The sequence below is a fragment of the Salmo trutta genome, unplaced genomic scaffold (genome assembly GCF_901001165.1).
Source record: "Salmo trutta unplaced genomic scaffold, fSalTru1.1, whole genome shotgun sequence".
Lineage (NCBI taxonomy): Eukaryota > Metazoa > Chordata > Actinopteri > Salmoniformes > Salmonidae > Salmo > Salmo trutta.
Window position 1 is genome coordinate 3,268,623 of NW_021822992.1, and position 27,117 is coordinate 3,295,739.

Below are 27,117 nucleotides of genomic sequence, written 5' to 3' on the forward strand. Positions count from 1 at the left end.
CTCTCCTCCCTGTATCTCTCCTCTCCCCCCCTGTATCTCTCCTCTCCCTCCCTGTCTCTCTCCCTCTCTCTCCCTCTCCCTCCCTGTCTCCTCCTCCCCCTCCCTGTCTCTCTCCCTTCCTCCTCCCTGTCTCTCTCCTCTCTCTCCCTCTCCCTCCCTGTCTCTCTCCCTCTCCCTCCCTGTCTCTCTGCCCCCCGCCCCCCCTCTCTAGGTAGCGAAGGATGTCTCAGTGCGTCTGCACCATGAGTTGGAGAATGTGGAGGAGAAAAGGACGAAGACAGAGGAGGAGAACGAGAAGCTGAGGCAAAAGCTGATAGAGGTGGAGGTGACCAAACAGGCCCTGCACAACCAGCTGGAGAAGGCCAAGGAGGTGATGAGGGGGGGGAAGGGGTGAGGTGAGGTGGGGACAGGGGTAGACAGGGGAGGGTTTGGGTGGTGGGTTAGGGTTAGGTGGAGGTGACCGAGCAGGCTCTGCACAACCAGCTGGAGAAGGCCAAGGAGGTGATGAGGGGGAGGGAAGGGGTGAGGTGGGGGGGGACAGGGAGGGTTAGGGGTAGACAGGGGAGGGTTTGGGTGGTGGGATAGGGTTAGGGTTAGGTGGAGGTGACCAAACAGGCCCTGCAAAACCAGCTGGAGAAGGCCAAGGAGGTGATGAGGGGGAGGGAAGGGGTGAGGTGGGGGGGGGACAGGGGTAGACAGGGGAGGGTTTGGGTGGTGGGTTACGGTTAGGTGGAGGTGACCGAGCAGGCCCTGCACAACCAGCCGGAGAAGGAGGTAATGAGGACACCTGCTGTCAGGGAGGGCAAGGTTCCGCAGTGTCACGTGACCAGCTGGATTCAAACCCAGGTCTCCTGTGTGCCACAACACTGTGTTAAGCCTGCCGAGCTAAATCCGAGACGTTAGCTCAGGGAGTTTAACACAGGGTCTGGTTACTCATCACAAGCTTGTTAGTTAAGAAAGTTTCCGAGAGTCATTGTTTTTAATGATTAATTAACAGCCTGTCTGTAAAGAACATGGTACTGTCCACGACAGATTCCACCAGTCATGTACAACAGTTAACAGGTGGGCTGATGATTCCATCTTCATTCTCTGCAGCTGTCACTGAAGAGGAGAGGAGGCAGAGACGTTCAGAAAGAGAAGAGGATTCCACAGACTCCAGTAGAGGTACGGCGCTATTTTCAACAATGTTTAACATCATTGTTATTCGTCAAACTATAATGACGAGAGAGAAGAGACCAAAACATATATATATATATATTATTCTTCTCTCCTTCAGGAGGACAACGAAGATCTGAAATGTCAGCTAGCCTTCATCAAGGAGGAAGCCATTTTAATGAGGAAGAAGATGGCTAAAATTGACAAGGAGAAGGACCGGCTGGAACACGAGCTGCAGAAGTATCGCTCTTTCTACGGGGATGTGGACAGCCCTGGGCCCAAGGGAGAGGCTGGTGGACCAGCTACCACCCGGGAGTCAGAGCTGAAACTGAGACTGAGGCTGGTGGAGGAGGAAGCCAACATTCTGGGAAGGAAGATCGTAGAGCTGGAGGTGGAGAATAGAGGACTGAAGGCTGAACTGGAGGACATGAGAGACAGGTAGGGAGGGAGGGAGGGAGGGAGGGAGGGAGGGAGGGAGGGAGGGAGGGAGGGAGGTGGAGAATAGAGGACTGAGGCCTGAACTGGAGGAGAGGAGAGACCGGTAGACCCAACGGACCCCTAAACCCTACGCCCTAAACCCTATAGACTTGATGCACTTGTGGAGATCTGAGAGGATTTGACAGGTGTCAGCAATATGGTAGTAGCTCCACCCTGCTCTCTGATAGGCTTGATAAAAGTTTCCCCATATTGCTTATACCAATCAAATCCTCTCAGATCTCCATATGTCTTTGTAAATAAACAAGATACATTTGATTGATTGATGTATTGATTGGTTGATATATTGATTGATGTATTGATTGGTTGATATATTGATTGATGTATTGATTGATGTATTGATTGATTGATGTGTTGATTGATTGATGCATTGATTGATTTATGTGTTAATTGATTGCTGTGTTGATTGCTGTGTTGATTGCTGTATTGATTGATTGATGCATTGATTGATGCATGGATTGATGCATTGATTGATGCATTGATTGATTGATGCATTGATTGATGTGTTGATTGATGCATTGATTGATGTATTGATTGATTGATGTGTTGATTGATTGATGCATTGATTGATTGATGTGTTGATTGATTGCTGTGTTGATTGCTGTGTTGATTGCTGTATTGATTGATTGATGCATTGATTGATGCATGGATTGATGCATTGATTGATGCATTGATTGATGCATTGATTGATTGATGCATTGATTGATGTGTTGATTGATACATTGATTGATGTATTGATTGATGGATGTGTTGATTGATTGATGCGTTGATTGATGTATTGATTGATGGATGTGTTGATTGATGGATGTATTGATTGATGTATTGATTGATGGATGTGTTGATTGATGTATTGATTGATTGATGTATTGATTGATGGATGTATTGATTGATGTATTGATTGATGGATGTATTGATTGATGTATTGATTGATGGATGTGTTGATTGATGTATTGATTGATTGATGTATTGATTGATGGATGTATTGATCGACGTGCTGATTGATGTATTGATTGATGATGTATTGATTGATGGATGTGTTGATTGATGTATTGATTGATTGATGTATTGATTGATGGATGTATTGATCGATGTGCTGATTGATGTATTGATTGATGGATGTATTGATTGATGTATTGATTGATGGATGTATTGATCGACGTGCTGATTGATGCGTTACCAGGGATGAGGTGGCTGGAGGCTCGGCTGAGCAGGGCTGCAGCAGGGAGCAGGGAGAGGAACTCAGGGAGCTGAGACAGCAGCTACAGCTGGTGGAGGACGAGGCAGAGCTGCTCAGGAGGAACCTGCAGGACGCAGAGGAGGACAACAACAAGGTGGCGTCCCAAATGGCACCCTATTCCCTATATAGTGCACTACTACTGCAGGATGTAGAGGAGAACAACAGTGTTAGTCCCAAAATGGCACCCTATTCCCTATATAGTGCACTACTTTAGACCAGGGAGCAAAGGGCTCTGGTTGAAACTAGTGTGCTATATAGGAAATAGGGTGCCATTTGGAAAGCAGTTGTTTACATTCTACGTGTGAGTCATATAGTAGAGTATTTATCGTTACTGATCTCAACACCCCCTCGTAGCAACGGATCATAAGGTTTACCATGTACCTCCTGGGGGAAGGACACCTGGCCTCATAAGGTTTACTGGGGGAAGGACACCTGGCCTCATAAGGTTTAACATGTACCTCCTGGGGGAAGGACACCTGGCCTCATAAGGTTTAACATGTATCTCCTGGGGGAAGGACACCTGGCCTCATAAGGTTTACCATGTACCTCCTGGGGGAAGGACACCTGGCCTCATAAGGTTTAACATGTATCTCCTGGGGGAAGGACACCTGGTCTCATAAGGTTTACCATGTATCTCCTGGGGGAAGGACACCTGGTCTCATAAGGTTTAACATGTATCTCCTGGGGGAAGGACACCTGGCCTCATAAGGTTTAACATGTATCTCCTGGAGGAAGGACACCTGGCCTCATAAGGTTTAACATGTATCTCCTGGGGGAAGGACACCTGGCCTCATAAGGTTTAACATGTATCTCCTGGGGGAAGGACACCTGGTCTCATAAGGTTTAACATGTATCTCCTGGGGGAAGGACACAGGACACGTACCCCAGGTTGAGAACCACAGATTTAACAGACGTTCTTAATCCAGAACCATATACAATCAGTGATTTAAGCTTTAAGGTAGTTTTACTAAAGTACATCCTGTTTCAATCCCCCACTAAATCGTTATTTTAGGTGACGGGAGAGCTGAACAAGCTGAAGTACAAGGAGGGCTCCAGGCACGGCGCTGGTGGTGGAGGAGGTGGTGCCGGAGCGGCTGCAGACCGGGCCAAGGTGGAGGTCCTGCAGGAGGAGCTAAAGGCTGCCAGGCTGCAGATCAACGAGCTGAGTGGCAAGGTGAGGCAGCATGATGGACTACACTACCCACAATGCTCTGTGTATTTTTTTTTTCTGTGCAAGGTTGAGGTCACTTCCATTTTAATTCCTTCAATTCAGGAAGTTACCTGGAATTCCAATTCCAGTTTCCCTCCATGCTTCTCTATAAGAACACATTGGAAGTGGAATTTCAGTTTACTTCCTGAATTCATTGAATTGAAATGAAGCTGACAGTTGAAGCTAACATAATGCTATCCATCTCTGACGCTCACATAATGCTATCCATCTCTGACGCTAACATAATGCTATCCTGTCTCTGACGCTAACATAATGCTATCCTGTCTCTGACGCTAACATAATGCTATCCTGTCTCTAACGCTAACATAATGCTATCCTGTCTCTGACGCTAACATAATGCTATCCCGTCTCTGACGCTAACATAATGCTATCCTGTCTCTGACGCTAACATAATGCTATCCTGTCTCCTTACCTCTACAGGTGATGCAGATGCAGTATGAGAACCGTGTCCTGCTGTCTAACATGCAGCGTTACGACCTGGCATCACACCTGGGCATCAGGGCCAGCCCCCGGGAAAGTGACGCAGAGAGTGACGGAGGAGATGACGCCTCCACCTCATCGCGCTTCCCACCCCACCGTAAACGAGAAGGCCCCATCGGAGGGGAGAGCGACTCGGACGAGGTGATACGCGTACAAACAGTAAACCCAATAATGGCTTTGTGTATTAAATACAGTGAAGCTGACAAGCTGAAGCTAATCCTAAAGTTATCCCGTCTCCCTACCAATCCAGGTGCGTAACATCCGGTGCCTGACCCCCACGCGCTCTCTCTACACCCCCGAGAGCCGTTTTCTCCCCCGCAGCCTGAAGGACCGGCAGCAGATGGTAGACATCCGTATAGAAGCAGAGCGGCTGGGTCGGACCGTCGACAGGCTGATAGCGGACACCGGTACCATCATGGCTGAGGCCCGGGTCTACATGGTCTCCAACGGGGAGCTTTACGAGGAGGAAGGGAGCACCGTCAGAGAACATGAGTTGTTGTACAGGATCACCGCTCAGATGAAAGCCTTTAGGAAGGAGCTGCAGGTATTTATAGACAGACTGGATGTCCCCAAGCCAGAGGACAAAGAGGAAGAGGAACCACTGTCTGTAAGTTGAACAGAGTTAGACACACACTAGGGGTTTCCGTTGGCCTTTTGCCCCCCCCCCCCCCTTAAATGTCCGGTAAATTAAAATGTCCGTCACCACATTTCCTAACGGAAACCCCGGCAGACACTTACACACACCCATTACATTAATGCATTGTAGACATGTCAGTATTACATCTACTGTAGGACAGGCCTCTATTTGGTCTGAATGTCAGTATTACATCTACTGTAGGACAGGCCTCTATTTGGTCTGAATGTCAGTATTACATCTACTGTAGGACAGGCCTCTATTTGGTCTGATTGTCAGTATTACATCTACTGTAGGACAGGCCTCTATTTGGTCTGAATGTCAGTATTACATCTACTGTAGGACAGGTCTCTATTTTGGTCTGAATGTCAGTATTACATCTACTGTAGGACAGGCCTCTATTTGGTCTGAATGTCAGTATTACATCTACTGTAGGACAGGCCTCTATTTGGTCTGATTGTCAGTATTACATCTACTGTAGGACAGGCCTCTATTTGGTCTGATTGTCAGTATTACATCTACTGTAGGACAGGCCTCTATTTGGTCTGAATGTCAGTATTACATCTACTGTAGGACAGGCCTCTATTTGGTCTGAATGTCAGTATTACATCTACTGTAGGACAGGCCTCTATTTGGTCTGATTGTCAGTATTACATCTACTGTAGGACAGGCCTCTATTTGGTCTGAATGTCAGTATTACATCTACTGTAGGACAGGTCTCTATTTTGGTCTGAATGTCAGTATTACATCTACTGTAGGACAGGCCTCTATTTGGTCTGAATGTCAGTATTACATCTACTGTAGGACAGGCCTCTATTTGGTCTGATTGTCAGTATTACATCTACTGTAGGACAGGCCTCTATTTGGTCTGAATGTCAGTATTACATCTACTGTAGGACAGGTCTCTATTTTGGTCTGAATGTCAGTATTACATCTACTGTAGGACAGGCCTCTATTTGGTCTGAATGTCAGTATTACATCTACTGTAGGACGGGCCTCTATTTAGTCTGAATGTCAGTATTACATCTACTGTAGGACAGGCCTCTATTTGGTCTGAATGTCAGGATTACATCTACTGTAGGACAGGTCTCTATTTGGTCTGAATGTCAGTATTACATCTACTGTAGGACAGAATTTGGTCTGAATGTCAGTATTACATCTACTGTAGGACAGGCCTCTATTTGGTCTGAATGTCAGTATTACATCTACTGTAGGACGGGCCTCTATTTGGTCTGAATGTCAGTATTACATCTACTGTAGGACAGGCCTCTATTTGGTCTGAATGTCAGTATTGTTTAACCTGCTTTTAATCTGTTCTCTCTTCCTGTCTTTCTACCATTCTGTTTTCCTGACCTCCTTCTCTGTCCTATTAACCCATCTAGATGTTCCAACCCATCATCCTGCTCATCCTCATCCTCGTCCTGTTCTCTTCACTCTCCTATACCACCATCTTCAAACTCGTCTTCCTCTTCACTCTCTTCTTCGTCCTGTAACGTCCGTCTCACTTCGCATAGACACATCTTTTTTTGTTTAGTCATATTTTTTATTTGGTTTTATATTTTTTTATTTTGGAACATTCCCATCTAAGGTCACACGTCATACGGGACACTATTCCCCGTTTCAGCAGTTACTATTTACAAGCTTTCAACACACACTGGAGGAGACCACACACCTCTGGGACTGAGACCACACACCTCTGGGACTGAGACCCTGGAGGAGACCACACACCTCTGGGACTGAGACCACACACCTCTGGGACTGAGACCACACACCTCTGGGACTGAAACCACACACCTCTGGGGCTGAGACACTGGAGGAGACCACACACCTCTGGGACTGAGACACTGGAGGAGACCACACACCTCTGGGACTGAGACCACACACCTCTGGGACTGAGACCACACACCTCTGGGGCTGAGACACTGGAGGAGACCACACACCTCTGGGACTGAGACACTGGAGGAGACCACACACCTCTGGGGCTGAGACCACACACCTCTGGGGCTGAGACACTGGATGAGACCACACACCTCTGGGACTGAGACCACACACCTCTGGGACTGAGACCACACACCTCTGGGACTGAGACCCTGGAGGAGACCACACACCTCTGGGACTGAGACCACACACCTCTGGGACTGAGACCACACACCTCTGGGACTGAGACCCTGGAGGAGACCACACACCTCTGGGACTGAGACCACACACCTCTGGGACTGAGACCACACACCTCTGGGACTGAGACCACACACCTCTGGGACTGAGACCACACACCTCTGGGACTGAGACACTGGAGGAGACAACACACCTCTGGGGCCGAGACACTGGAGGAGACCACACACCTCTGGGACTGAGACCACACACCTCTGGGACTGAGACACTGGAGGAGACCACACACCTCTGGGACTGAGACCACACACCTCTGGGACTGAGACCACACACCTCTGGGACTGAGACACTGGAGGAGACAACACACCTCTGGGGCTGAGACACTGGAGGAGACCACACACCTCTGGGACTGAGACCACACACCTCTGGGACTGAGACCCTGGAGGAGACCACACACCTCTGGGACTGAGACCCTGGAGGAGACCACACACCTCTGGGACTGAGACCACACACCTCTGGGACTGAGACCACACCTCTGGGACTGAGACCACACACCTCTGGGACTGAGACACTGGAGGAGACCACACACCTCTGGGACTGAGACCACACACCTCTGGGACTGAGACCACACACCTCTGGGACTGAGACACCGTATATTATTAGGTGAGTAGACAAGGTTAACAGTAAATGGTCCCTTATCTAACCTTATTTTAGAGGTCCCCCAGAACTCTGATGCAAAAGGCAGGAAGGAACAGCAGTTTGCTGTGGGTGTATAGGAGGCCCAGTCTGTAAACCTACACAGTACCTACCTATGTGTAGTGCCCGTGCATGTTCAGTATAGCAGTGTTATGGACACATAATCCCTCAACAGAGCGTTCACCTGGAGTACTGTGAAATGTTTACTTACGAGCCCTTAACCAACAACACAGAGTTTTAAAACAGTAAGAAATATGTGCTACATAAACTAAATGAAAAATACTTAACAGCTGCTCTATGTACATAGTCATTGAACACTGGTCACTTATATATATGTAACCGATGTGAAATGGCTAGCTAGTTAGCGGTGGCGCGCGCGCTAGTAGCGTTTCAATCGGGTGACGTCACTCGCTCTGAGACCTTGAAGTAGTTGTTCCCCTTGCGTTGCAAGGGCCGCGGCTTTTTGTGGCGTGATGGGTAACGATGCTTCGGTGGGGTGTCAGTTGTTGATGTGCGCAGAGGGTCCCTGGTTCGAGCCCAGGTTGGCGGCGAAGAGAGGGACGGAAGCTATACTGTTACATACTGTATTCTGTCTGGTCAAGGCTCATCCTATATAACTACTGCTGTACACTCCTTTTCTATTTGTATATTGTCATAATGTGTATATACACACCATCATATACATACATGCCATTGCTCGTTCTGATATTTTTTGGGGGGTGTATTGTTGTGTTTTTGTTAGGTATTACTGTTGTAATAATGCACTGTTGGGACCTAGAAAACATACGCGTTTCACTACACCTGCGAGAACATCTGTAAAACATGTGCACATGACCAATAACATTTGATTTTGATTTGTGTTGGACGTGGTCTTGTTAATATTCCGTAAATTCTATTGGCCACTGAGACCGGAACACACGGCGATTCTCATCCGGCGGTGGGGATGTGACGTCATAAACGGTATTGAGACCAGCTGTGAGGGAGAAGTACGCGGGGGCTTTTTTCGTGGCTCGTCTGGTCGAGTTGTCCAATGAAAAAGCATCAGGGAAAAATAAAGACAAGTCAGACCAAGACGGTTATTTCCGTTGGATTTAGGGACCACTCTGATTTTCATTAACAACTGACCAGAAAGACCAGGTTTTTTTTTTGAAAGCTTATTTTGGTGTTTTTGGAGACCTTTATGATATTACACAGCTGGGCATTGCATAACAGGTAAGATGTTTTCACTTGTCCCGAATCTATTCAGAGATTTGAAGGCAATGAAAGGGTTTTTGTGAAATAACGGAGCACAGCCTTATATCAAAATAGGATGCAGACTAACTGCGAATACAGAAACGTGGATCCAGTGTGTGTGTGTGTGTGTGTGTGTGTGTGTATATTGACAGGCTGTGCAACATTTCGCTTCTGATTTTGCGTGTGAAGCCAATAAACAACCATTAGACTATAACCAACGAGCTGAACACATGTATCACCACGGTCACGGTCACAACCCTTTGAATAGTCTAGTCTACCACTTGATCCACATTCCGCAGTCAGAGCCCCGCGACAATAATCGTCCCGGTAGTAAACAGACGTGATTTAATTCATATTTATTCAACCGGGGGGAGGGTTCCGCGCGACCTACTCCCGGCTCCGTTACTTAGTAGTCTACGTTACCCGGTGGGGTTATTGAGTAAAATGATATACATGGTTACAGGGTGTAAAAATAGTCCCCCAGCTCTTACATCAGTGGACTAGGTGTATTATTGGGTACCCGTCCTGTCCCCGTATCAACAACCTACTGGGTGTTCGTCACCCACACAGCGCGCTGCACAGGGCAGGAGCCTGGCCGGTAACCGTAGTATTTTACCGTAGGAATAATGACTAGCCTAAATAAGTTTGGATAATAAATAAAACCAGATAGCATCAGTAGAGTTCCGCCGCATAATGACCGACTGTTGACCTTGGCAACGGCGCGGTGACATGGAAGGGACTAATACGCACATCTTTGCATGGCCTCGAACTGCTCCCGGTTCAGCGTTGAGAGAAACGGACACGTCCGGGGAAATCTCCGGTTTCGGATAATTATGCTGCTGCTGCAACTACAACCGAAAGCCCCCCCCGGTCAACCGAAAGGCTGTCAACAGTTTGTGTTTGTTTGTCACTGCGCGTTGAGAAATGTGGAATGCTGCGTTCGGAAATGGGTCAGATTTGGGTAGTGGAGGAGGAGGAGGCGGCGGCGGTGGGTACGTGCCAGCGCAGGACTGGCAATTCGTTCCCTGCTCCCGGTTGGAAACAGAAAGAGAGAGGGGCAGAGGGAAGAAGAGTCGCAGCCCGTTCAGGACGTTCTCCTCCCCGCCAACAGTCACTCTGTTCACCGAACGGTCTCATTCTGGAACGGTTGGAACGTCAGTGGATCGGACGCAAGAACCGGGGACTCGTCACTCCCGTCTGAAACACAAGTTTCAGCACTTAAAGAAACGCCACGGACAGGACAAGGAAGAATGGATACGACAGAAGGAGATACTTTTAAGACAAGTTGCTGAGATACAAGTAGGCCTAATTTTGAAAATAATTTCACACTTCAGCACAGGGAGATATTCTATTCACAAGTTTTAGATGATACTTCTGGTTCACTACTTGTTGCGCTACGATTTTGTTTTTGTTCTGAGTGTTTTCTGAATGTATGTATTGTGGAACACCAGCTACAGCTAACTCTGTGTTGCTGTATTGATTCTCAGGGAGGGGAGAACAGCTAACTCTGTGTTGCTGTATTGATTCTCAGGGAGGGGAGAACAGCTAACTCTGTGTTGCTGTATTGATTCTCAGGGAGAACAGCTAACTCTGTGTTGCTGTATTGATTCTCAGGGAGAACAGCTAACTCTGTGTTGCTGTATTGATTCTCAGGGAGAACAGCTAACTCTGTGTTGCTGTATTGATTCTCAGGGAGAACAGCTAACTCTGTGTTGCTGTATTGATTCTCAGGGAGAACAGCTAACTCTGTGTTGCTGTATTGATTCTCAGGGAGAACAGCTAACTCTGTGTTGCTGTATTGATTCTCAGGGTAGGGAGAACAGCTAACTCTGTGTTGCTGTATTGATTCTCAGGGTAGGGAGAACAGCTAACTCTGTGTTGCTGTATTGATTCTCAGGGAGGGGAGAACAGCTAACTCTGTGTTGCTGTATTGATTCTCAGGGAGAACAGCTAACTCTGTGTTGCTGTATTGATTCTCAGGGAGAACAGCTAACTCTGTGTTGCTGTATTGATTCTCAGGGAGGGGAGAACAGCTAACTCTGTGTTGCTGTATTGATTCTCAGGGAGAACAGCTAACTCTGTGTTGCTGTATTGATTCTCAGGGAGAACAGCTAACTCTGTGTTGCTGTATTGATTCTCAGGGAGAACAGCTAACTCTGTGTTGCTGTATTGATTCTCAGGGAGGGGAGAACAGCTAACTCTGTGTTGCTGTATTGATTCTCAGGGAGGGGAGAACAGCTAACTCTGTGTTGCTGTATTGATTCTCAGGGAGGGGAAGAACAGCTAACGCTGTGTTGCTGTATTGATTCTCAGGGAGAACAGCTAACTCTGTGTTGCTGTATTGATTCTCAGGGAGGGGAGAACAGCTAACTCTGTGTTGCTGTATTGATTCTCAGGGAGGGGAGAACAGCTAACTCTGTGTTGCTGTATTGATTCTCAGGGAGGGGAGAACAGCTAACTCTGTGTTGCTGTATTGATTCTCAGGGTAGGGAGAACAGCTAACTCTGTGTTGCTGTATTGATTCTCAGGGAGAACAGCTAACTCTGTGTTGCTATATTGATTCTCAGGGAGGGGAGAACAGCTAACTCTGTGTTGCTGTATTGATTCTCAGGGAGGGGAGAACAGCTAACTCTGTGTTGCTGTATTGATTCTCAGGGTGGGGAGAACAGCTAACGCTGTGTTGCTGTATTGATTCTCAGGGAGAACAGCTAACTCTGTGTTGCTGTATTGATTCTCAGGGAGAACAGCTAACTCTGTGTTGCTGTATTGATTCTCAGGGAGAACAGCTAACTCTGTGTTGCTGTATTGATTCTCAGGGAGAACAGCTAACTCTGTGTTGCTGTATTGATTCTCAGGGAGAACAGCTAACTCTGTGTTGCTGTATTGATTCTCAGGGAGAACAGCTAACTCTGTTGCTGTATTGATTCTCAGGGTAGGGAGAACAGCTAACTCTGTGTTGCTGTATTGATTCTCAGGGTAGGGAGAACAGCTAACTCTGTGTTGCTGTATTGATTCTCAGGGTGGGGAGAACAACTAACTCTGCTGTATTGATTCTCAGGGAGGGGAGAACAGCTAACTCTGTGTTGCTGTATTGATTCTCAGGGAGGGGAGAACAGCTAACTCTGTGTTGCTGTATTGATTCTCAGGGAGGGGAGAACAGCTAACTCTGTGTTGCTGTATTGATTCTCAGGGAGGGGAGAACAGCTAACTCTGTGTTGCTGTATTGATTCTCAGGGTGGGGAAGAACAGCTAACGCTGTGTTGCTGTATTGATTCTCAGGGAGAACAGCTAACTCTGTGTTGCTGTATTGATTCTCAGGGAGAACAGCTAACTCTGTGTTGCTGTATTGATTCTCAGGGAGAACAGCTAACTCTGTGTTGCTGTATTGATTCTCAGGGAGAACAGCTAACTCTGTGTTGCTGTATTGATTCTCAGGGAGAACAGCTAACTCTGTGTTGCTGTATTGATTCTCAGGGTGGGGAGAACAGAAGGATTCTGTTGGATCTGAAGACTGTAGTGGAGGAGGTGCAGCTAGAGGTGAAGAGAGAGGAGTCCAAGAGGAGCGAGCTACAGCTGCAGTACACTAAGGACAGATGTGCCTGGGAACTGGAGAGAGCTCAGCTGAAATGCAGAATCGCACAGGTAAGAATACACTATACTATATGATACTACACTATACTATATGATACTACACTATACAATATGATACTACACTATACTATATGATACTACACTATACTATATGATACTACACTATACTATATGATACTACACTATACTATATGATACTACACTATACTATATGATACTACACTATACTATATGATACTACACTATACTATGCTATATGATACTACACTATACTATATGATACTACACTATACTATACTATATGATAATACACTATACTATATGATACTACACTATACTATATGATACTACACTATACTATGCTATATGATACTACACTATACTATATGATACTATACTATATGATAATACACTATACTATATGATACTACACTATACTATGCTATATGATACTACACTATACTATATGATACTACACTATACTATATGATACTACACTATACTATGCTATATGATACTACACTATACTATATGATACTACACTATACTATATGATACTACACTATACTATATGATACTACACTGTACTATATGATACTACACTATACTATATGATACTACACTATACTATGCTATATGATACTACACAATACTATATGATACTACACTATGCTATACAATACTATACTATACAATATGATACTACACTATACTATATGATACTACACTATACTATACAATACTACACTATACTATACTAAACTATACTATACAATATGATACTACACTGTACTATATGATACTACACTATACTATACAATACTACACTATACTATACAATGCTATACTATACAATATGATACTACACTATACTATATGATACTACACTATACACTGACTGTGTCAATACTGTAGGACACAGTCAGCCATCTCCCTCTATAATATCTCTCTGTGTCACTACTGTAGGACACAGTCAGCCATCTCCCTCTATAATATCTCTCTGTGTCAGTACTGTAGGACACAGTCAGCCATCTCCCTCTATATATCTCTCTGTGTCAGTACTGTAGGACACAGTCAGCCATCTCTCTCTCTATCTCTCTCTGTGTCACTACTGTAGGACAGTCAGCCATCTCTCTCTATATCTCTCTCTGTGTCACTACTGTAGGACACAGTCAGCCATCTCCCTCTATATCTCTCTGTGTCAGTACTGTAGGACACAGTCAGCCATCTCCCTCTATAATATCTCTCTGTGTCAGTACTGTAGGACACAGTCAGCCATCTCTCTCTGTGTCAGTACTGTAGGACACAGTCAGCCATCTTTCAGAGGCCTGTGATGCGGTTAGAAGAGTCATGCTCGCATCACATGGTGGGATCTGTGATCTGTGAATGTGTGACCAATCAATTGGATGAGGGGATTCAGGGTCTGAAGACAGACAGACAGACAGACAGACAGACAACAGACAGACAGACAGAGGCCTACAGACATGCAAGACAATGGACAGACTGTGTGGAAAACCAGAGTCTGGGAAAGTACACAGCTTTTCTCTAAGCTTTCATGTAAACAGGGGGTAGATATGGACTCATCCTAAACAGGGGATAGATATGGACTCATCCTAAACAGGGGATAGATATGGACTCATACTAAACAGGGGATAGATATGGACTCATACTAAACAGGGGATAGATATGGACTCATCCTAAACAGGGGATATGGACTCATACTAACAGGGGATTAGATATGGACTCATACTAAACAGGGGATAGATATGGACTCATACTAAACAGGGGATAGATATGGACTCATACTAAACAGGGGGATAGATATGGACTCATACTAAACAGGGGATAGATATGGACTCATACTAAACAGGGGATAGATATGGACTCATACTAAACAGGGGATAGATAGGACTCATACTAACAGGGGATAGATATGGACTCATACTAAAACAGGGGATAGATATGGACTCATACTAACAGGGGATAGATATGGACTCATACTAAACAGGGATAGATATGGACTCATACTAAACAGGGGATAGATATGGACTCATACTAAACAGGGGATAGATATGGACTCATACTAAACGGGGATAGATATGGACTCATACTAAACAGGGATAGATATGGACTCATACTAAACAGGGGATAGATAATGGACCTCATCCTAAACAGGGCGTAGATATGGACTCATACTAAACAGGGGATAGATATGGACTCATACTAAACAGGGGATAGATATGGACTCATACTAAACAGGGGATAGATATGGACTCATACTAAACAAGGGATAGATATGGACTCATACTAAACAAGGGATAGATATGGACTCATACTAAACAGGGGATAGATATGGACTCATACTAAACAGGGGATAGATATGGACTCATCCTAAACAGGGGATAGATATGGACTCATACTAAACAGGGGATAGATATGGACTCATACTAAACAGGGGAAGATATGGACTCATACTAAACAGGGGATAGATATGGACTCATACTAGAACAGGGGATAGATATGGACTCATACTAAACAGGGGATAGATATGGACTCATACTAAACAGGGGATAGATATGGACTCATACTAAACAGGGGATAGATATGGACTCATACTAAACAGGGGATAGATATGGACTCATACTAAACAGGGATAGATATGGACTCATACTAAACAGGGGGATAGATATGACTCATACTAAACAGGGATAGATAGGGACTCATACTAACAGGGGATAGATAGGACTCATACTAAACAGGGGATAGATATGGACTCATACTAAACAGGGGATAGATATGGACTCATACTAAACAGGGGATAGATATGGACTCATACTAAACAGGGGATAGATATGGGCTCATACTAAACAGGGGATAGATATGGACTCATACTAAAGATATAAACAGGGGATAGATATGGACTCATACTAAACAGGGGATAGATATGGACTCATACTAAACAGGGGATAGATATGGACTCATACTAAACAGGGGATAGATATGGACTCATACTAAACAGGGGATAGATATGGACTCATACTAAAACAGGGGATAGATATGGACTCATACTAAACAGGGGATAGATATGGACTCATCCTAAACAGGGGATAGATATGGACTCATACTAAACAGGGGATAGATATGGACTCATACTAAACAGGGGATAGATATGGACTCATACTAAACAGGGGATAGATATGGACTCATACTAAACAGGGGATAGATATGGACTCATACTAAACAGGGGATAGATATGGACTCAGTACTAAACAGGGATAGATATGGACTCATACAACAGGGGGATAGATATGACTCATACTAAACAGGGGTAAGATATGGACTCATACTAAACAGGGGATAGATATGGACTCATACTAAACAGGGGATAGATATGGACTCATACTAAACAGGGGATAGATATGGACCTCATACTAAACAGGGGATAGATATGGCTCAGACTAAACAGGGGAGAGATATGGACCATACTAACAGGGGATAGATATGGACTCATACTAAACAGGGGATAGATATGACTCATACTAACATGGGATAGATATGGACTCATACTAAACAGGGGATAGATATGACTCATACTAAACATGGGATAGATATGGAATCTACTAACAGGGGGATAGATATGGACTCATACTAAACAGGGGATAGATATGGACTCATACTAAACAGGGGATAGATATGGACTCATACTAAACAGGGGATAGATATGGACTCATACTAAACAGGGGATAGATATGGACTCATACTAAACAGGGGATAGATATGGACTCATACTAAACAGTGGATAGATATGGACTCATCCTAAACAGGGGGATAGATATGGACTCATCCTAAACAGGGGATAGATATGGACTCATACTAACAGGGATAGATATGGACTCATACTAACAGGGGATAGATATGGACTCATCCTAACAGGGGATAGATATGGACTCATACTAAACAGGGGATAGATATGGACTCATACTAAACAGGGGATAGATATGGACTCATACTAAACAGGGGATAGATATGGACTCATACTAAACAGGGGGATAGATATGGACTCATACTAAACAGGGGATAGATATGGACTCATACTAAACAGGGGATAGATATGGACTCATACTAAACAGGGGATAGATATGGACTCATACTAAACAGGGGATAGATATGGACTCATACTAAACAGGGGATAGATATGGACTCATACTAAACAGGGGATAGATATGGACTCATACTAACAGGGGATAGATATGGAACTCATACTAACAGGGGATAGATATGGACTCATACTAAACAGGGTCATACTAAACAGGGGATAGATATGGACTCATACTAAACAGGGGATAGATATGGACTCTAACTAAACAGGGGATAGATTGGACTCAGACTAAACAGGGGATGATTATGGACTCATACTAAACAGGGGATAGATATGGACTCATACGAACAAAGGGGATAGATATGGACTCTACTAAAAGAAGGGGATAGATATGGACTCATACTAACAGGGGATAGATATGGACTCAATCCAAACAGGGGGATAGATATGGACTCCATACTAAACAGGGGTGATAGCTAGGGACTCATACAAACTGGGGGATAGATATGGACTCATCTAAACAGGGATTGATATGGACTCATCAAACAGACCTTTCACGTATTAACAGAAGTAACACATCTCCTTACATAGGTCTGGAATTAAAGCATGACTGAAGCATAGAAACTGAACGTGTGTGTGTGTGTGTGTGTGTGTGTGTGTGTGTGTGTGTGTGTGTGTGTGTGTGTGTGTGTGTGTGTGTGTGTGTGTGTGTGTGTGTGTGCGTGTGTGAGATAGTGATTGTGGGTGAAGCGTGTACCGTACACCCCTGTGCTGTATGACCCAGTCATCTGTCAGGATCCCATGTTGGTCTCGTACTAAGAATATAAACAGTCCAGTCTGTTCACTAACTAGTTATGAAGAGGAACTGTGTTCAGTGTTAAAACTATTCCATGATCAAAACACTCCCAGCTTCTAGAATTCACTGTGTGAGTCCACAGTGTTCTATATTAATGATTGTCAGACCACATCAGCTTCTAGAATTCACTTGTTGTTCCCCAGAGTTCTGATGGTTCTGTGTGAGTCCACAGTGTTCTATATTAATGATTGTCAGACCACATCAGCTTCTAGAATTCACTCGTTGTTCCCCAGAGTTCTGATGGTTCTGTGTGAGTCCACAGTGTTCTATATTAATGATTGTCAGACCACATCAGCTTCTAGAATTCACTCGTTGTTCCCCAGAGTTCTGATGGTTCTGTGTGAGTCCACAGTGTTCTATATTAATGATTGTCAGACCACATCAGCTTCTAGAATTCACTTGTTGTTCCCCAGAGTTCTGATGGTTCTGTGTGAGTCCACAGTGTTCTATATTAATAAATGGAATGTTGGTCTGGCATAGCCTGGTGATGTGCAGGGAGGGGTTAGCTCCATTGTAAAAGCTGTTTTCTCCTCTCAGCCACATCCTGCTGCCACAGTTTAGTTTATAGACAGTTATACACAGCCTGCGGTTTGTCTCGAAGGGCTCCCTATTTCCTATGGGCCCTGGTCAAAAGTAGTGCACTACTGCATGTAGGGAATAGGGTGCCATGCATCCTGAGTCTGAGCTACCAGGTCTTACCACTAAGCATCCTGTGTCTTCGAGCTACCAGGTTTTACCACCAAGCATCCTGGGGCTGAGCTACCAGGTCTTACCACCAAGCATCCTGGGGCCGAGCTACCAGGTCTTACCACCAAGCATCCTGGGGCCGAGCTACCAGGTCTTACCACCAAGCATCCTGGGGCCGAGCTACCAGCTCTTACCACCAAGCATCCTGGGGCCGAGCTACCAGCTCTTACCACCAAGCATCCTGGGGCCGAGCTACCAGGTCTTACCACTAAGCATCCTGTGGCTGAGCTACCAGCTCTTACCACCAAGCATCCTGGGGCTGAGCTACCAGGTCTTACCACCAAGCATCCTGGGGCTGAGCTACCAGGTCTTACCACCAAGCATCCTGTGTCTTCGAGCTACCAGGTCTTACCACCAAGCATCCTGGGGCTGAGCTACCAGGTCTTACCACCAAGCATCCTGGGGCTGAGCTACCAGGTCTTACCACTAAGCATCCTGGGGCTGAGCTACCAGGTCTTACCACCAAGCATCCTGGGGCTGAGCTACCAGGTCTTACCACCAAGCATCCTGGGGCCGAGCTACCAGCTCTTACCACCAAGCATCCTGGGGCTGAGCTACCAGGTCTTACCACCAAGCATCCTGGGGCTGAGCTACCAGGTCTTACCACCAAGCATCCTGGGGCCGAGCTACCAGGTATTACCACCAAGCATCCTGGGGCTGAGCTACCATCTCTTACCACCAAGCATCCTGGGGCCGAGCTACCAGCTCTTACCACCAAGCATCCTGGGGCTGAGCTACCAGGTCTTACCACCAAGCATCCTGGGGCCGAGCTACCAGGCCTTACCACCAAGCATCCTGGGGCCGAGCTACCAGGTCTTACCACCAAGCATCCTGGGGCCGAGCTACCAGGTCTTACCACCAAGCATCCTGGGGCTGAGCTACCAGGTCTTACCACCAAGCATCCTGGGGCCGAGCTACCAGCTCTTACCACCAAGCATCCTGGGGCTGAGCTACCAGGTCTTACCACCAAGCATCCTGGGGCTGAGCTACCAGGTCTTACCACCAAGCATCCTGGGGCCGAGCAACCAGGTATTACCACCAAGCATCCTGGGGCTGAGCTACCAGCTCTTACCACCAAGCATCCTGGGGCCGAGCTACCAGCTCTTACCACCAAGCATCCTGGGGCTGAGCTACCAGGTCTTACCACCAAGCATCCTGGGGCCGAGCTACCAGGCCTTACCACCAAGCATCCTGGGGCCGAGCTACCAGGTCTTACCACCAAGCATCCTGGGGCCGAGCTACCAGCTCTTACCACCAAGCATCCTGGGGCCGAGCTACCAGGTCTTACCACCAAGCATCCTGGGGCCGAGCTACCAGCTCTTACCACCAAGCATCCTGGGGCCGAGCTACCAGCTCTTACCACCAAGCATCCTGGGGCCCAGCTACCAGGTCTTACCACCAAGCATCCTGGGGCTGAGCTACCAGGTCTTACCACCAAGCATCCTGGGGCTGAGCTACCAGGTCTTACCACCAAGCATCCTGGGGCTGAGCTACCAGCTCTTACCACCAAGTATCCTGGGGCCGAGCTACCAGGTCTTACCACCAAGCATCCTGGGGCCGAGCTACCAGCTCTTACCACCAAGCATCCTGGGGCCGAGCTACCAGCTCTTACCACCAAGCATCCTGGGGCCGAGCTACCAGCTCTTACCACCAAGCATCCTGGGGCCGAGCCGGATATCTGCAGGCATATTTCTCCACATACTTTAGATGTTTGTCAAGCAGAAACATCTCACTTGTCCTTCCAGCCCCACCGCTCCCTGAGGAATGGATGTGACATTGTAACTCTGTACAGCATTGGCTGGTTGGTTGAGTCTCCTATTAATAGAGAGAGACCACGATGACACTGTTACCTTTACACACACACACACGGACACACACACACACACACGGACACACACACGGACACACACGGACACACACGGACACACACGGACACACACTGTCCAGTCCTAAAGCAGCAGGAGATGGCTGCTATTGTGTGTTTATTCTATGTCTGCCAGCCTGCTCTGTCTGCCAGCCTGTCTCTGTCTTTTACTGTCTGTCTGTCTGCCAGCCTGCTCTGTCTGCCAGCCTGTCTCTGTCTTTTACTGTCTGTCTGTCTGCCAGCCTGTCTCTGTCTTTTACTGTCTGTCTGTCTGCCAGCCTGTCTCTGTCTTTTACTGTCTGCCTGCCAGCCTGTCTCTGTCTTTTGCTGTCTGTCTGCCAGCCTGTCTCTGTCTCTGTCTGTCTGTCTGTCTGTCTGTCTGTCTGTCTGTCTGTCTGTCTGTCTGTCTGTCTGTGTTTTACTGTCTGTCTGTCTGCCAGCCTGTCTCTGTCTTTTACTGTCTGTCTGTCTGCCAGCCTGTCTGTGTTTTACTGTCTGTCTGCCAGCCTGTCTCCTCTGTGTTTTACTGTCTGTCTGCCAGCCTGTCTCCTCTGTGTTTTACTGTCTGTCTGTCTGCCAGCCTGTCTCTGTCTTTTACTGTCTGTCTGTCTGCCAGCCTGTCTGTGTTTTACTGTCTGTCTGCCAACCTGTCTCCTCTGTGTTTTACTGTCTGTCTGCCAGCCTGTCTGGGGAACTGTAAGACTCTAGTCAACTATTGTTGTTACAGGTCCTCACTGCCAAGAAGAGCATCAGCCTCCGTCTCAATTTAACCTCTGAGTTACAGCAGTAGCACTCTCTGTGTATTCCTGTTTCTGTTTGGTTAGGAATAGACTGGACAGCTCCAGTCATCCTGCCACTGCAATTACACAGAGCGTTCAAAGACCTCAGACGGACAGACGATGCTTCCCAAATGGGACACTAGTTCCTATATGGTGCACAAATGGGCCCTGGTCAAAAGTAGTGCACTATATAGGGAATAAAGTGCCATTTAGGACACAACCAGAGGGACCAGAGAGACAAGGAGAAACAGTGTTCTCGTCGTACTCCATAACTTCATGGCCCTTAGTTACGGGACCGCCAGTACTTCATGGCCCTTCGTTACGGGACCACCAGTACTTCATGGCCCTTAGTTACGGCCCACCAGTACTTCATGGCCCTTAGTTACGGGACCACCAGTACTTCATGGCCCTTAGTTACGGGACCACCAGTACTTCATGGCCCTTCGTTACGGGACCACCAGTACTTCATGGCCCTTAGTTACGGGACCACCAGTACTCTATACCTTCATGGCCCTTAGTTACGGACCACCAGTATTCCATAACTTCATGGCCCTTAGTTACGGGACCACCACGGGCCCCGGTCAAAAGTAGTTCACTATATAGGGAATAGGATGCCATTTTGGATGCAAGTCTATGTGTCCTTACTACAGAGAGAAGCATTGTCCTGGTCTCATTCCAGCTCCACAGCCAGTATAGTTTCTCTAAGGGGTATATCGACCACACAGAGAGAGAGAGGACTGATTCCCTTAACGCTGCCCTTCTTAACCCAAACCACTCACAGTCAACACAACTAAAGATCACTTCATGTGTTACTATCAAAATACAACATTTCCTGAATTGGCCTAAACAGCAGATGTCTGATGTATGGACACTAAGCAGGGTAGTGGTTAGAGTGGAGGGACGGCAGGGTAGCCTAGTGGTTAGAGTGGAGGGATGGCAGGGTAGCCTAGTGGTTAGAGTGGAGGGACGGCAGGTAGCCTAGTGGTTAGAGTGGAGGGACGGCAGGTAGCCTAGTGGTTAGAGTGGAGGGGAGGCAGGGTAGCCTAGTGGTTAGAGTGGAGGGGCGGCAGGTAGCCTAGTGGTTAGAGTGGAGGGATGGCAGGTAGCCTAGTGGTTAGAGTGGAGGGACGGCAGGTAGCCTAGTGGTTAGAGTGGAGGGACGGCAGGTAGCCTAGTGGTTAGAGTGGAGGGACGGCAGGTAGCCTAGTGGTTAGAGTGGAGGGACGGCAGGTAGCCTAGTGGTTAGAGTGGAGGGACGGCAGGTAGCCTAGTGGTTAGAGTGGAGGGACGGCAGGGTAGCCTAGTGGTTAGAGTGGAGGGATGGCAGGTAGCCTAGTGGTTAGAGTGGAGGGACGGCAGGTAGCCTAGTGGTTAGAGTGGAGGGACGGCAGGTAGCCTAGTGGTTAGAGTGGAGGGACGGCAGGTAGCCTAGTGGTTAGAGTGGAGGGACGGCAGGTAGCCTAGTGGTTAGAGTGGAGGGACGGCAGGTAGCCTAGTGGTTAGAGTGGAGGGACGGCAGGGTAGCCTAGTGGTTAGAGTGGAGGGGCGGCAGGGTAGCCTAGTGGTTAGAGTGGAGGGGCGGCAGGTAGCCTAGTGGTTAGAGTGGAGGGACGGCAGGGTAGCCTAGTGGTTAGAGTGGAGGGGACGCAGGGTAGCGTAGTGGTTAGAGTGGAGGGGACGCAGGGTAGCCTAGTGGTTAGAGTGGAGGGGACGCAGGGTAGCCTAGTGGTTAGAGGGGAGAGGCAGATAGCCTAGTGGTTAGAGTGGAGGGACGGCAGGTAGCCTAGTGGTTAGAGTGGAGGGGCGGCAGGTAGCCTAGTGGTTAGAGTAGAGGGGCGGCAGGGTAGCCTAGTGGTTAGAGTGGAGGGACGGCAGGTAGCCTAGTGGTTAGAGTGGAGGGGCGGCAGGGTAGCCTAGTGGTTAGAGTGGAGGGACGGCAGGTAGACTAGTGGTTAGAGTGGAGGGACGGCAGGGTAGCCTAGTGGTTAGAGTGGAGGGACGGCAGGGTAGTGGTTAGAGTGGCGGGGAGGCAGGTAGCCTAGTGGTTAGAGGGGGGAGGCAGGTAGCCTAGTGGTTAGAGTGTAGGGGCGGCAGGTAGCCTAGTGGTTAGAGTGGAGGGGCGGCAGGGTAGCCTAGTGGTTAGAGTGGAGGGACGGCAGGTAGTCTAGTGGTTAGAGTGGAGGGGCGGCAGGTAGCCTAGTGGTTAGAGGGGGGAGGCAGGTAGCCTAGTGGTTAGAGTGGAGGGGCGGCAGGGTAGCCTAGTGGTTAGAGTGGAGGGGCGGCAGGGTAGCCTAGTGGTTAGAGTGGAGGGGTGGCAGGTAGCCTACTGGTTAGAGTGGAGGGGTGGCAGGGTAGTGGTTAGAGTGGAGGGGCGGCAGGGTAGCCTAGTGGTTAGAGTGGAGGGGTGGCAGGGTAGCCTAGTGGTTTGAGTGGAGGGGCGGCAGGGTAGCCTAGTGGTTAGAGTGGAGGGACGGCAGGTAGCCTAGTGGTTAGAGGGGGACGGCAGGGTAGCCTAGTGGTTAGAGTGGAGGGACGGCAGGTAGCCTAGTGGTTAGAGTGGAGGGGCGGCAGGGCAGCCTAGTGGTTAGAGTGGAGGGGCGGCAGGGTAGCCTAGTGGTTAGAGTGGAGGGACGGCAGGTAGCCTAGTGGTTAGAGGGGGACGGCAGGGTAGCCTAGTGGTTAGAGTGGAGGGACGGCAGGTAGCCTAGTGGTTAGAGTGGAGGGGCGGCAGGGCAGCCTAGTGGTTAGAGTGGAGGGGCGGCAGGGTAGCCTAGTGGTTAGAGTGGAGGGATGGCAGGTAGCCTAGTGGTTAGAGTGGAGGGGCGGCAGGGTAGCCTAGTGGTTAGAGTGGAGGGGCGGCAGGGTAGCCTAGTGGTTAGACTGGAGGGACGGCAGGTAGCCTAGTGGTTAGAGTGGAGGGACGGCAGGTAGCCTAGTGGTTAGAGTGGAGGGACGGCAGGTAGCCTAGTGGTTAGAGTGGAGGGACGGCAGGTAGCCTAGTGGTTAGAGTGGAGGGGCGGCAGGTAGCCTAGTGGTTAGAGGGGGGAGGCAGGGTAGCCTGGTGGTTAGAGTGGAGGGACGGCAGGTAGCCTAGTGGTTAGAGTGGAGGGACGGCAGGTAGCCTAGTGGTTAGAGTGGAGGGACGGCAGGTAGCCTAGTGGTTAGAGTGGAGGGACGGCAGGGTAGCCTAGTGGTTAGAGTGGAGGTACGGCAGGTAGCCTAGTGGTTAGAGGGGGGAGGCAGGGTAGCCTAGTGGTTAGAGTGGAGGGACGGCAGGTAGCCTAGTGGTTAGAGTGGAGGGACGGCAGGGTAGCCTAGTGGTTACAGTGGAGAGACGGTAGGTAGCCTGGTGGTTACAGTGGAGGGACGGCAGGTAGCCTAGTGGTTAGAGTGGAGGGACGGCAGGTAGCCTAGTGGTTAGAGTGGAGGGACGGCAGGGTAGCCTAGTGGTTAGAGTGGAGGGATGGCAGGGTAGCCTAGTGGTTAGAGTGGAGGGGCGGCAGGTAGCCTTGTGGTTAGAGTGGAGGGGCGGCAGGGTAGCCTAGTGGTTATAGTGGAGGGGCGGCAGGGTAGCCTAGTGGTTAGAGTGGAGGGGCGGCAGGGTAGCCTAGTGGTTAGAGTGGAGGGGCGGCAGGGTAGCCTAGTGGTTAGAGTGGAGGGGAGGCAGGTAGCTTAGTGGTTAGAGGGGGGAGGCAGGTAGCCTAGTGGTTAGAGTGGAGGGACGGCAGGTAGCCTAGTGGTTAGAGTGGAGGGGCGGCAGGTAGCCTAGTGGTTAGAGTGGAGGGGCGGCAGGTAGCCTAGTGGTTAGAGGGGGGAGGCAGGGTAGCCTAGTGGTTAGAGTGGAGGGACGGCAGGTTGCCTAGTGGTTAGAGTGGAGGGACGGCAGGTAGCCTAGTGGTTAGAGGGGGGGGCAGGTAGCCTAGTGGTTAGAGTGGAGGGACGGCAGGGTAGCCTAGTGGTTAGAGTGGAGGGACGGCAGGTAGCCTAGTGGTTAGAGTGGAGGGACGGCAGGTAGCCTAGTGGTTAGAGTGGAGGGGCGGCAGGGTAGTGGTTAGAGTGGAGGGATGGCAGGGTAGCCTAGTGGTTACAGTGGAGAGACAGTAGGTAGCCTGGTGGTTACAGTGGAGGGACGGCAGGTAGCCTAGTGGTTAGAGTGGAGGGACGGCAGGTAGCCTAGTGGTTAGAGTGGAGGGACGGCAGGTAGCCTAGTGGTTAGAGTGGAGGGGCGGCAGGGTAGCCTAGTGGTTAGAGTGGAGGGACGGCAGGTAGCCTAGTGGTTAGAGGGGGGAGGCAGGTAGCCTAGTGGTTAGAGTGGAGGGACGGCAGGTAGCCTAGTGGTTAGAGTGGAGGGGCGGCAGGTAGCCTAGTGGTTAGAGGGGGGAGGCAGGGTAGCCTAGTGGTTAGAGTGGAGGGGCGGCAGGTAGCCTAGTGGTTAGAGGGGGGAGGCAGGGTAGCCTAGTGGTTAGAGTGGAGGGACGGCAGGTAGCCTAGTGGTTAGAGGGGGGAGGCAGGTAGCCTAGTGGTTAGAGTGGAGGGACGGCAGTGTAGCCTAGTGGTTAGAGTGGAGGGACGGCAGGTAGCCTAGTGGTTAGAGTGGAGGGGCGGCAGGGTAGCCTAGTGGTTAGAGTGGAGGGGCGGCAGGTAGCCTAGTGGTTAGAGTGGAGGGGAGGCAGGTAGCCTAGTGGTTAGAGGGGGGAGGCAGGTAGCCTAGTGGTTAGAGTGGAGGGACGGCAGGTAGCCTAGTGGTTAGAGTGGAGGGGCGGCAGAGTAGCCTAGTGGTTAGAGTGGAGGGACGGCAGGTAGCCTAGTGGTTAGAGTGGAGGGACGGCAGGTAGCCTAGTGGTTAGAGGGGGGAGGCAGGTAGCCTAGTGGTTAGAGGGGGGAGGCAGGTAGCCTAGTGGTTAGAGTGGAGGGGCGGCAGGGTAGCCTAGTGGTTAGAGTGGAGGGGCGGCAGGGTAGCCTAGTGGTTAGAGTGGAGGGGCGGCAGGGTAGCCTAGTGGTTAGAGTGGAGGGGCGGCAGGGTAGCCTAGTGGTTAGAGTGGAGGGGCGGCAGGGTAGCCTAGTGGTTAGAGCGTTGGACTAGTAACCGAAAGGTTGCAAGTTCAAATCCCCGAGCTGACAAGGTAAAATTCTGTCGTTCTGTCCCCTGAACAAGACAGTTAACCCACTGTTCCCCGGTAGGCCGACATTATAAATAAGAATTTGTTCTTAACAGACTTGCCTAGTTAAATAAAGATTTTAAAAAATGTACTCCCCTTTTCAACAACTACTCTGTAGATTAGTCCAGAGACAGACAGGGAGACAGGACCACAGACAGGGAGACAGGACCACAGACAGGGAGACAGGACCACAGACAGGGAGACAGACAGGGAGACAGACAGGGAGACAGACAGGGAGACAGACAGGGAGACAGGACCACAGACAGGGAGACAGGGAGACAGGACCACAGACAGGGAGACAGGGAGACAGGACCACAGACAGGGAGACAGACAGGGAGACAGACAGGGAGACAGACAGGGAGACAGGACCACAGACAGGGAGACAGGACCACAGACAGGGAGACAGGACCACAGACAGGGAGACAGGGAGACAGGACCACAGACAGGGAGACAGGGAGACAGGACCACAGACAGGGAGACAGGGAGACAGGACCACAGACAGGGAGACAGACAGGGAGACAGACAGGGAGACAGACAGGGAGACAGACAGGGAGACAGGACCACAGACAGGGAGACAGGACCACAGACAGGGAGACAGGACCACAGACAGGGAGACAGGGAGACAGGACCACAGACAGGGAGACAGGGAGACAGGAGAGGGAAGAGAGAGAGGAGAGGGAGGAGGGAGAGGAGAGGGAAGAGAGAGGAGAGGGGAGAGAGAGGAGAGGGAAGAGAGAGAGAGGAGAGGGAAG

The 27,117-nt window shown here is 48.9% G+C and overlaps 2 protein-coding genes across 2 annotated transcripts; one reads left to right on the forward strand and one right to left on the reverse strand.

The window, feature by feature from the left end:
• Positions 1 to 211: 211 nt before the first annotated feature.
• LOC115187907 (protein SOGA3-like) lies at positions 212 to 6,745 on the forward strand (the record flags this gene model as incomplete). The annotated part of the gene is made up of 8 exons (XM_029746964.1): positions 212 to 370; positions 1,096 to 1,164; positions 1,277 to 1,593; positions 2,831 to 2,981; positions 3,900 to 4,061; positions 4,539 to 4,739; positions 4,849 to 5,205; positions 6,615 to 6,745. Coding segments are annotated over 8 exons (1,527 nt in total), but the record flags the coding sequence as incomplete, so codon positions are not given.
• Positions 6,746 to 6,798: 53 nt separating this feature from the next.
• LOC115187908 (uncharacterized) lies at positions 6,799 to 9,239 on the reverse strand. The gene is made up of 5 exons (XM_029746965.1): positions 9,228 to 9,239; positions 7,833 to 7,982; positions 7,709 to 7,798; positions 7,571 to 7,674; positions 6,799 to 7,400 (listed from the first exon to the last, which is right to left on the reverse strand). The coding sequence occupies exons 1-5, from the start codon at positions 9,237 to 9,239 to the stop codon at positions 6,863 to 6,865; spliced, it is 894 nt and encodes a 297-aa protein (XP_029602825.1). The 3' UTR covers positions 6,799 to 6,862.
• Between the last annotated feature and the right edge of the window lie 17,878 nt (positions 9,240 to 27,117).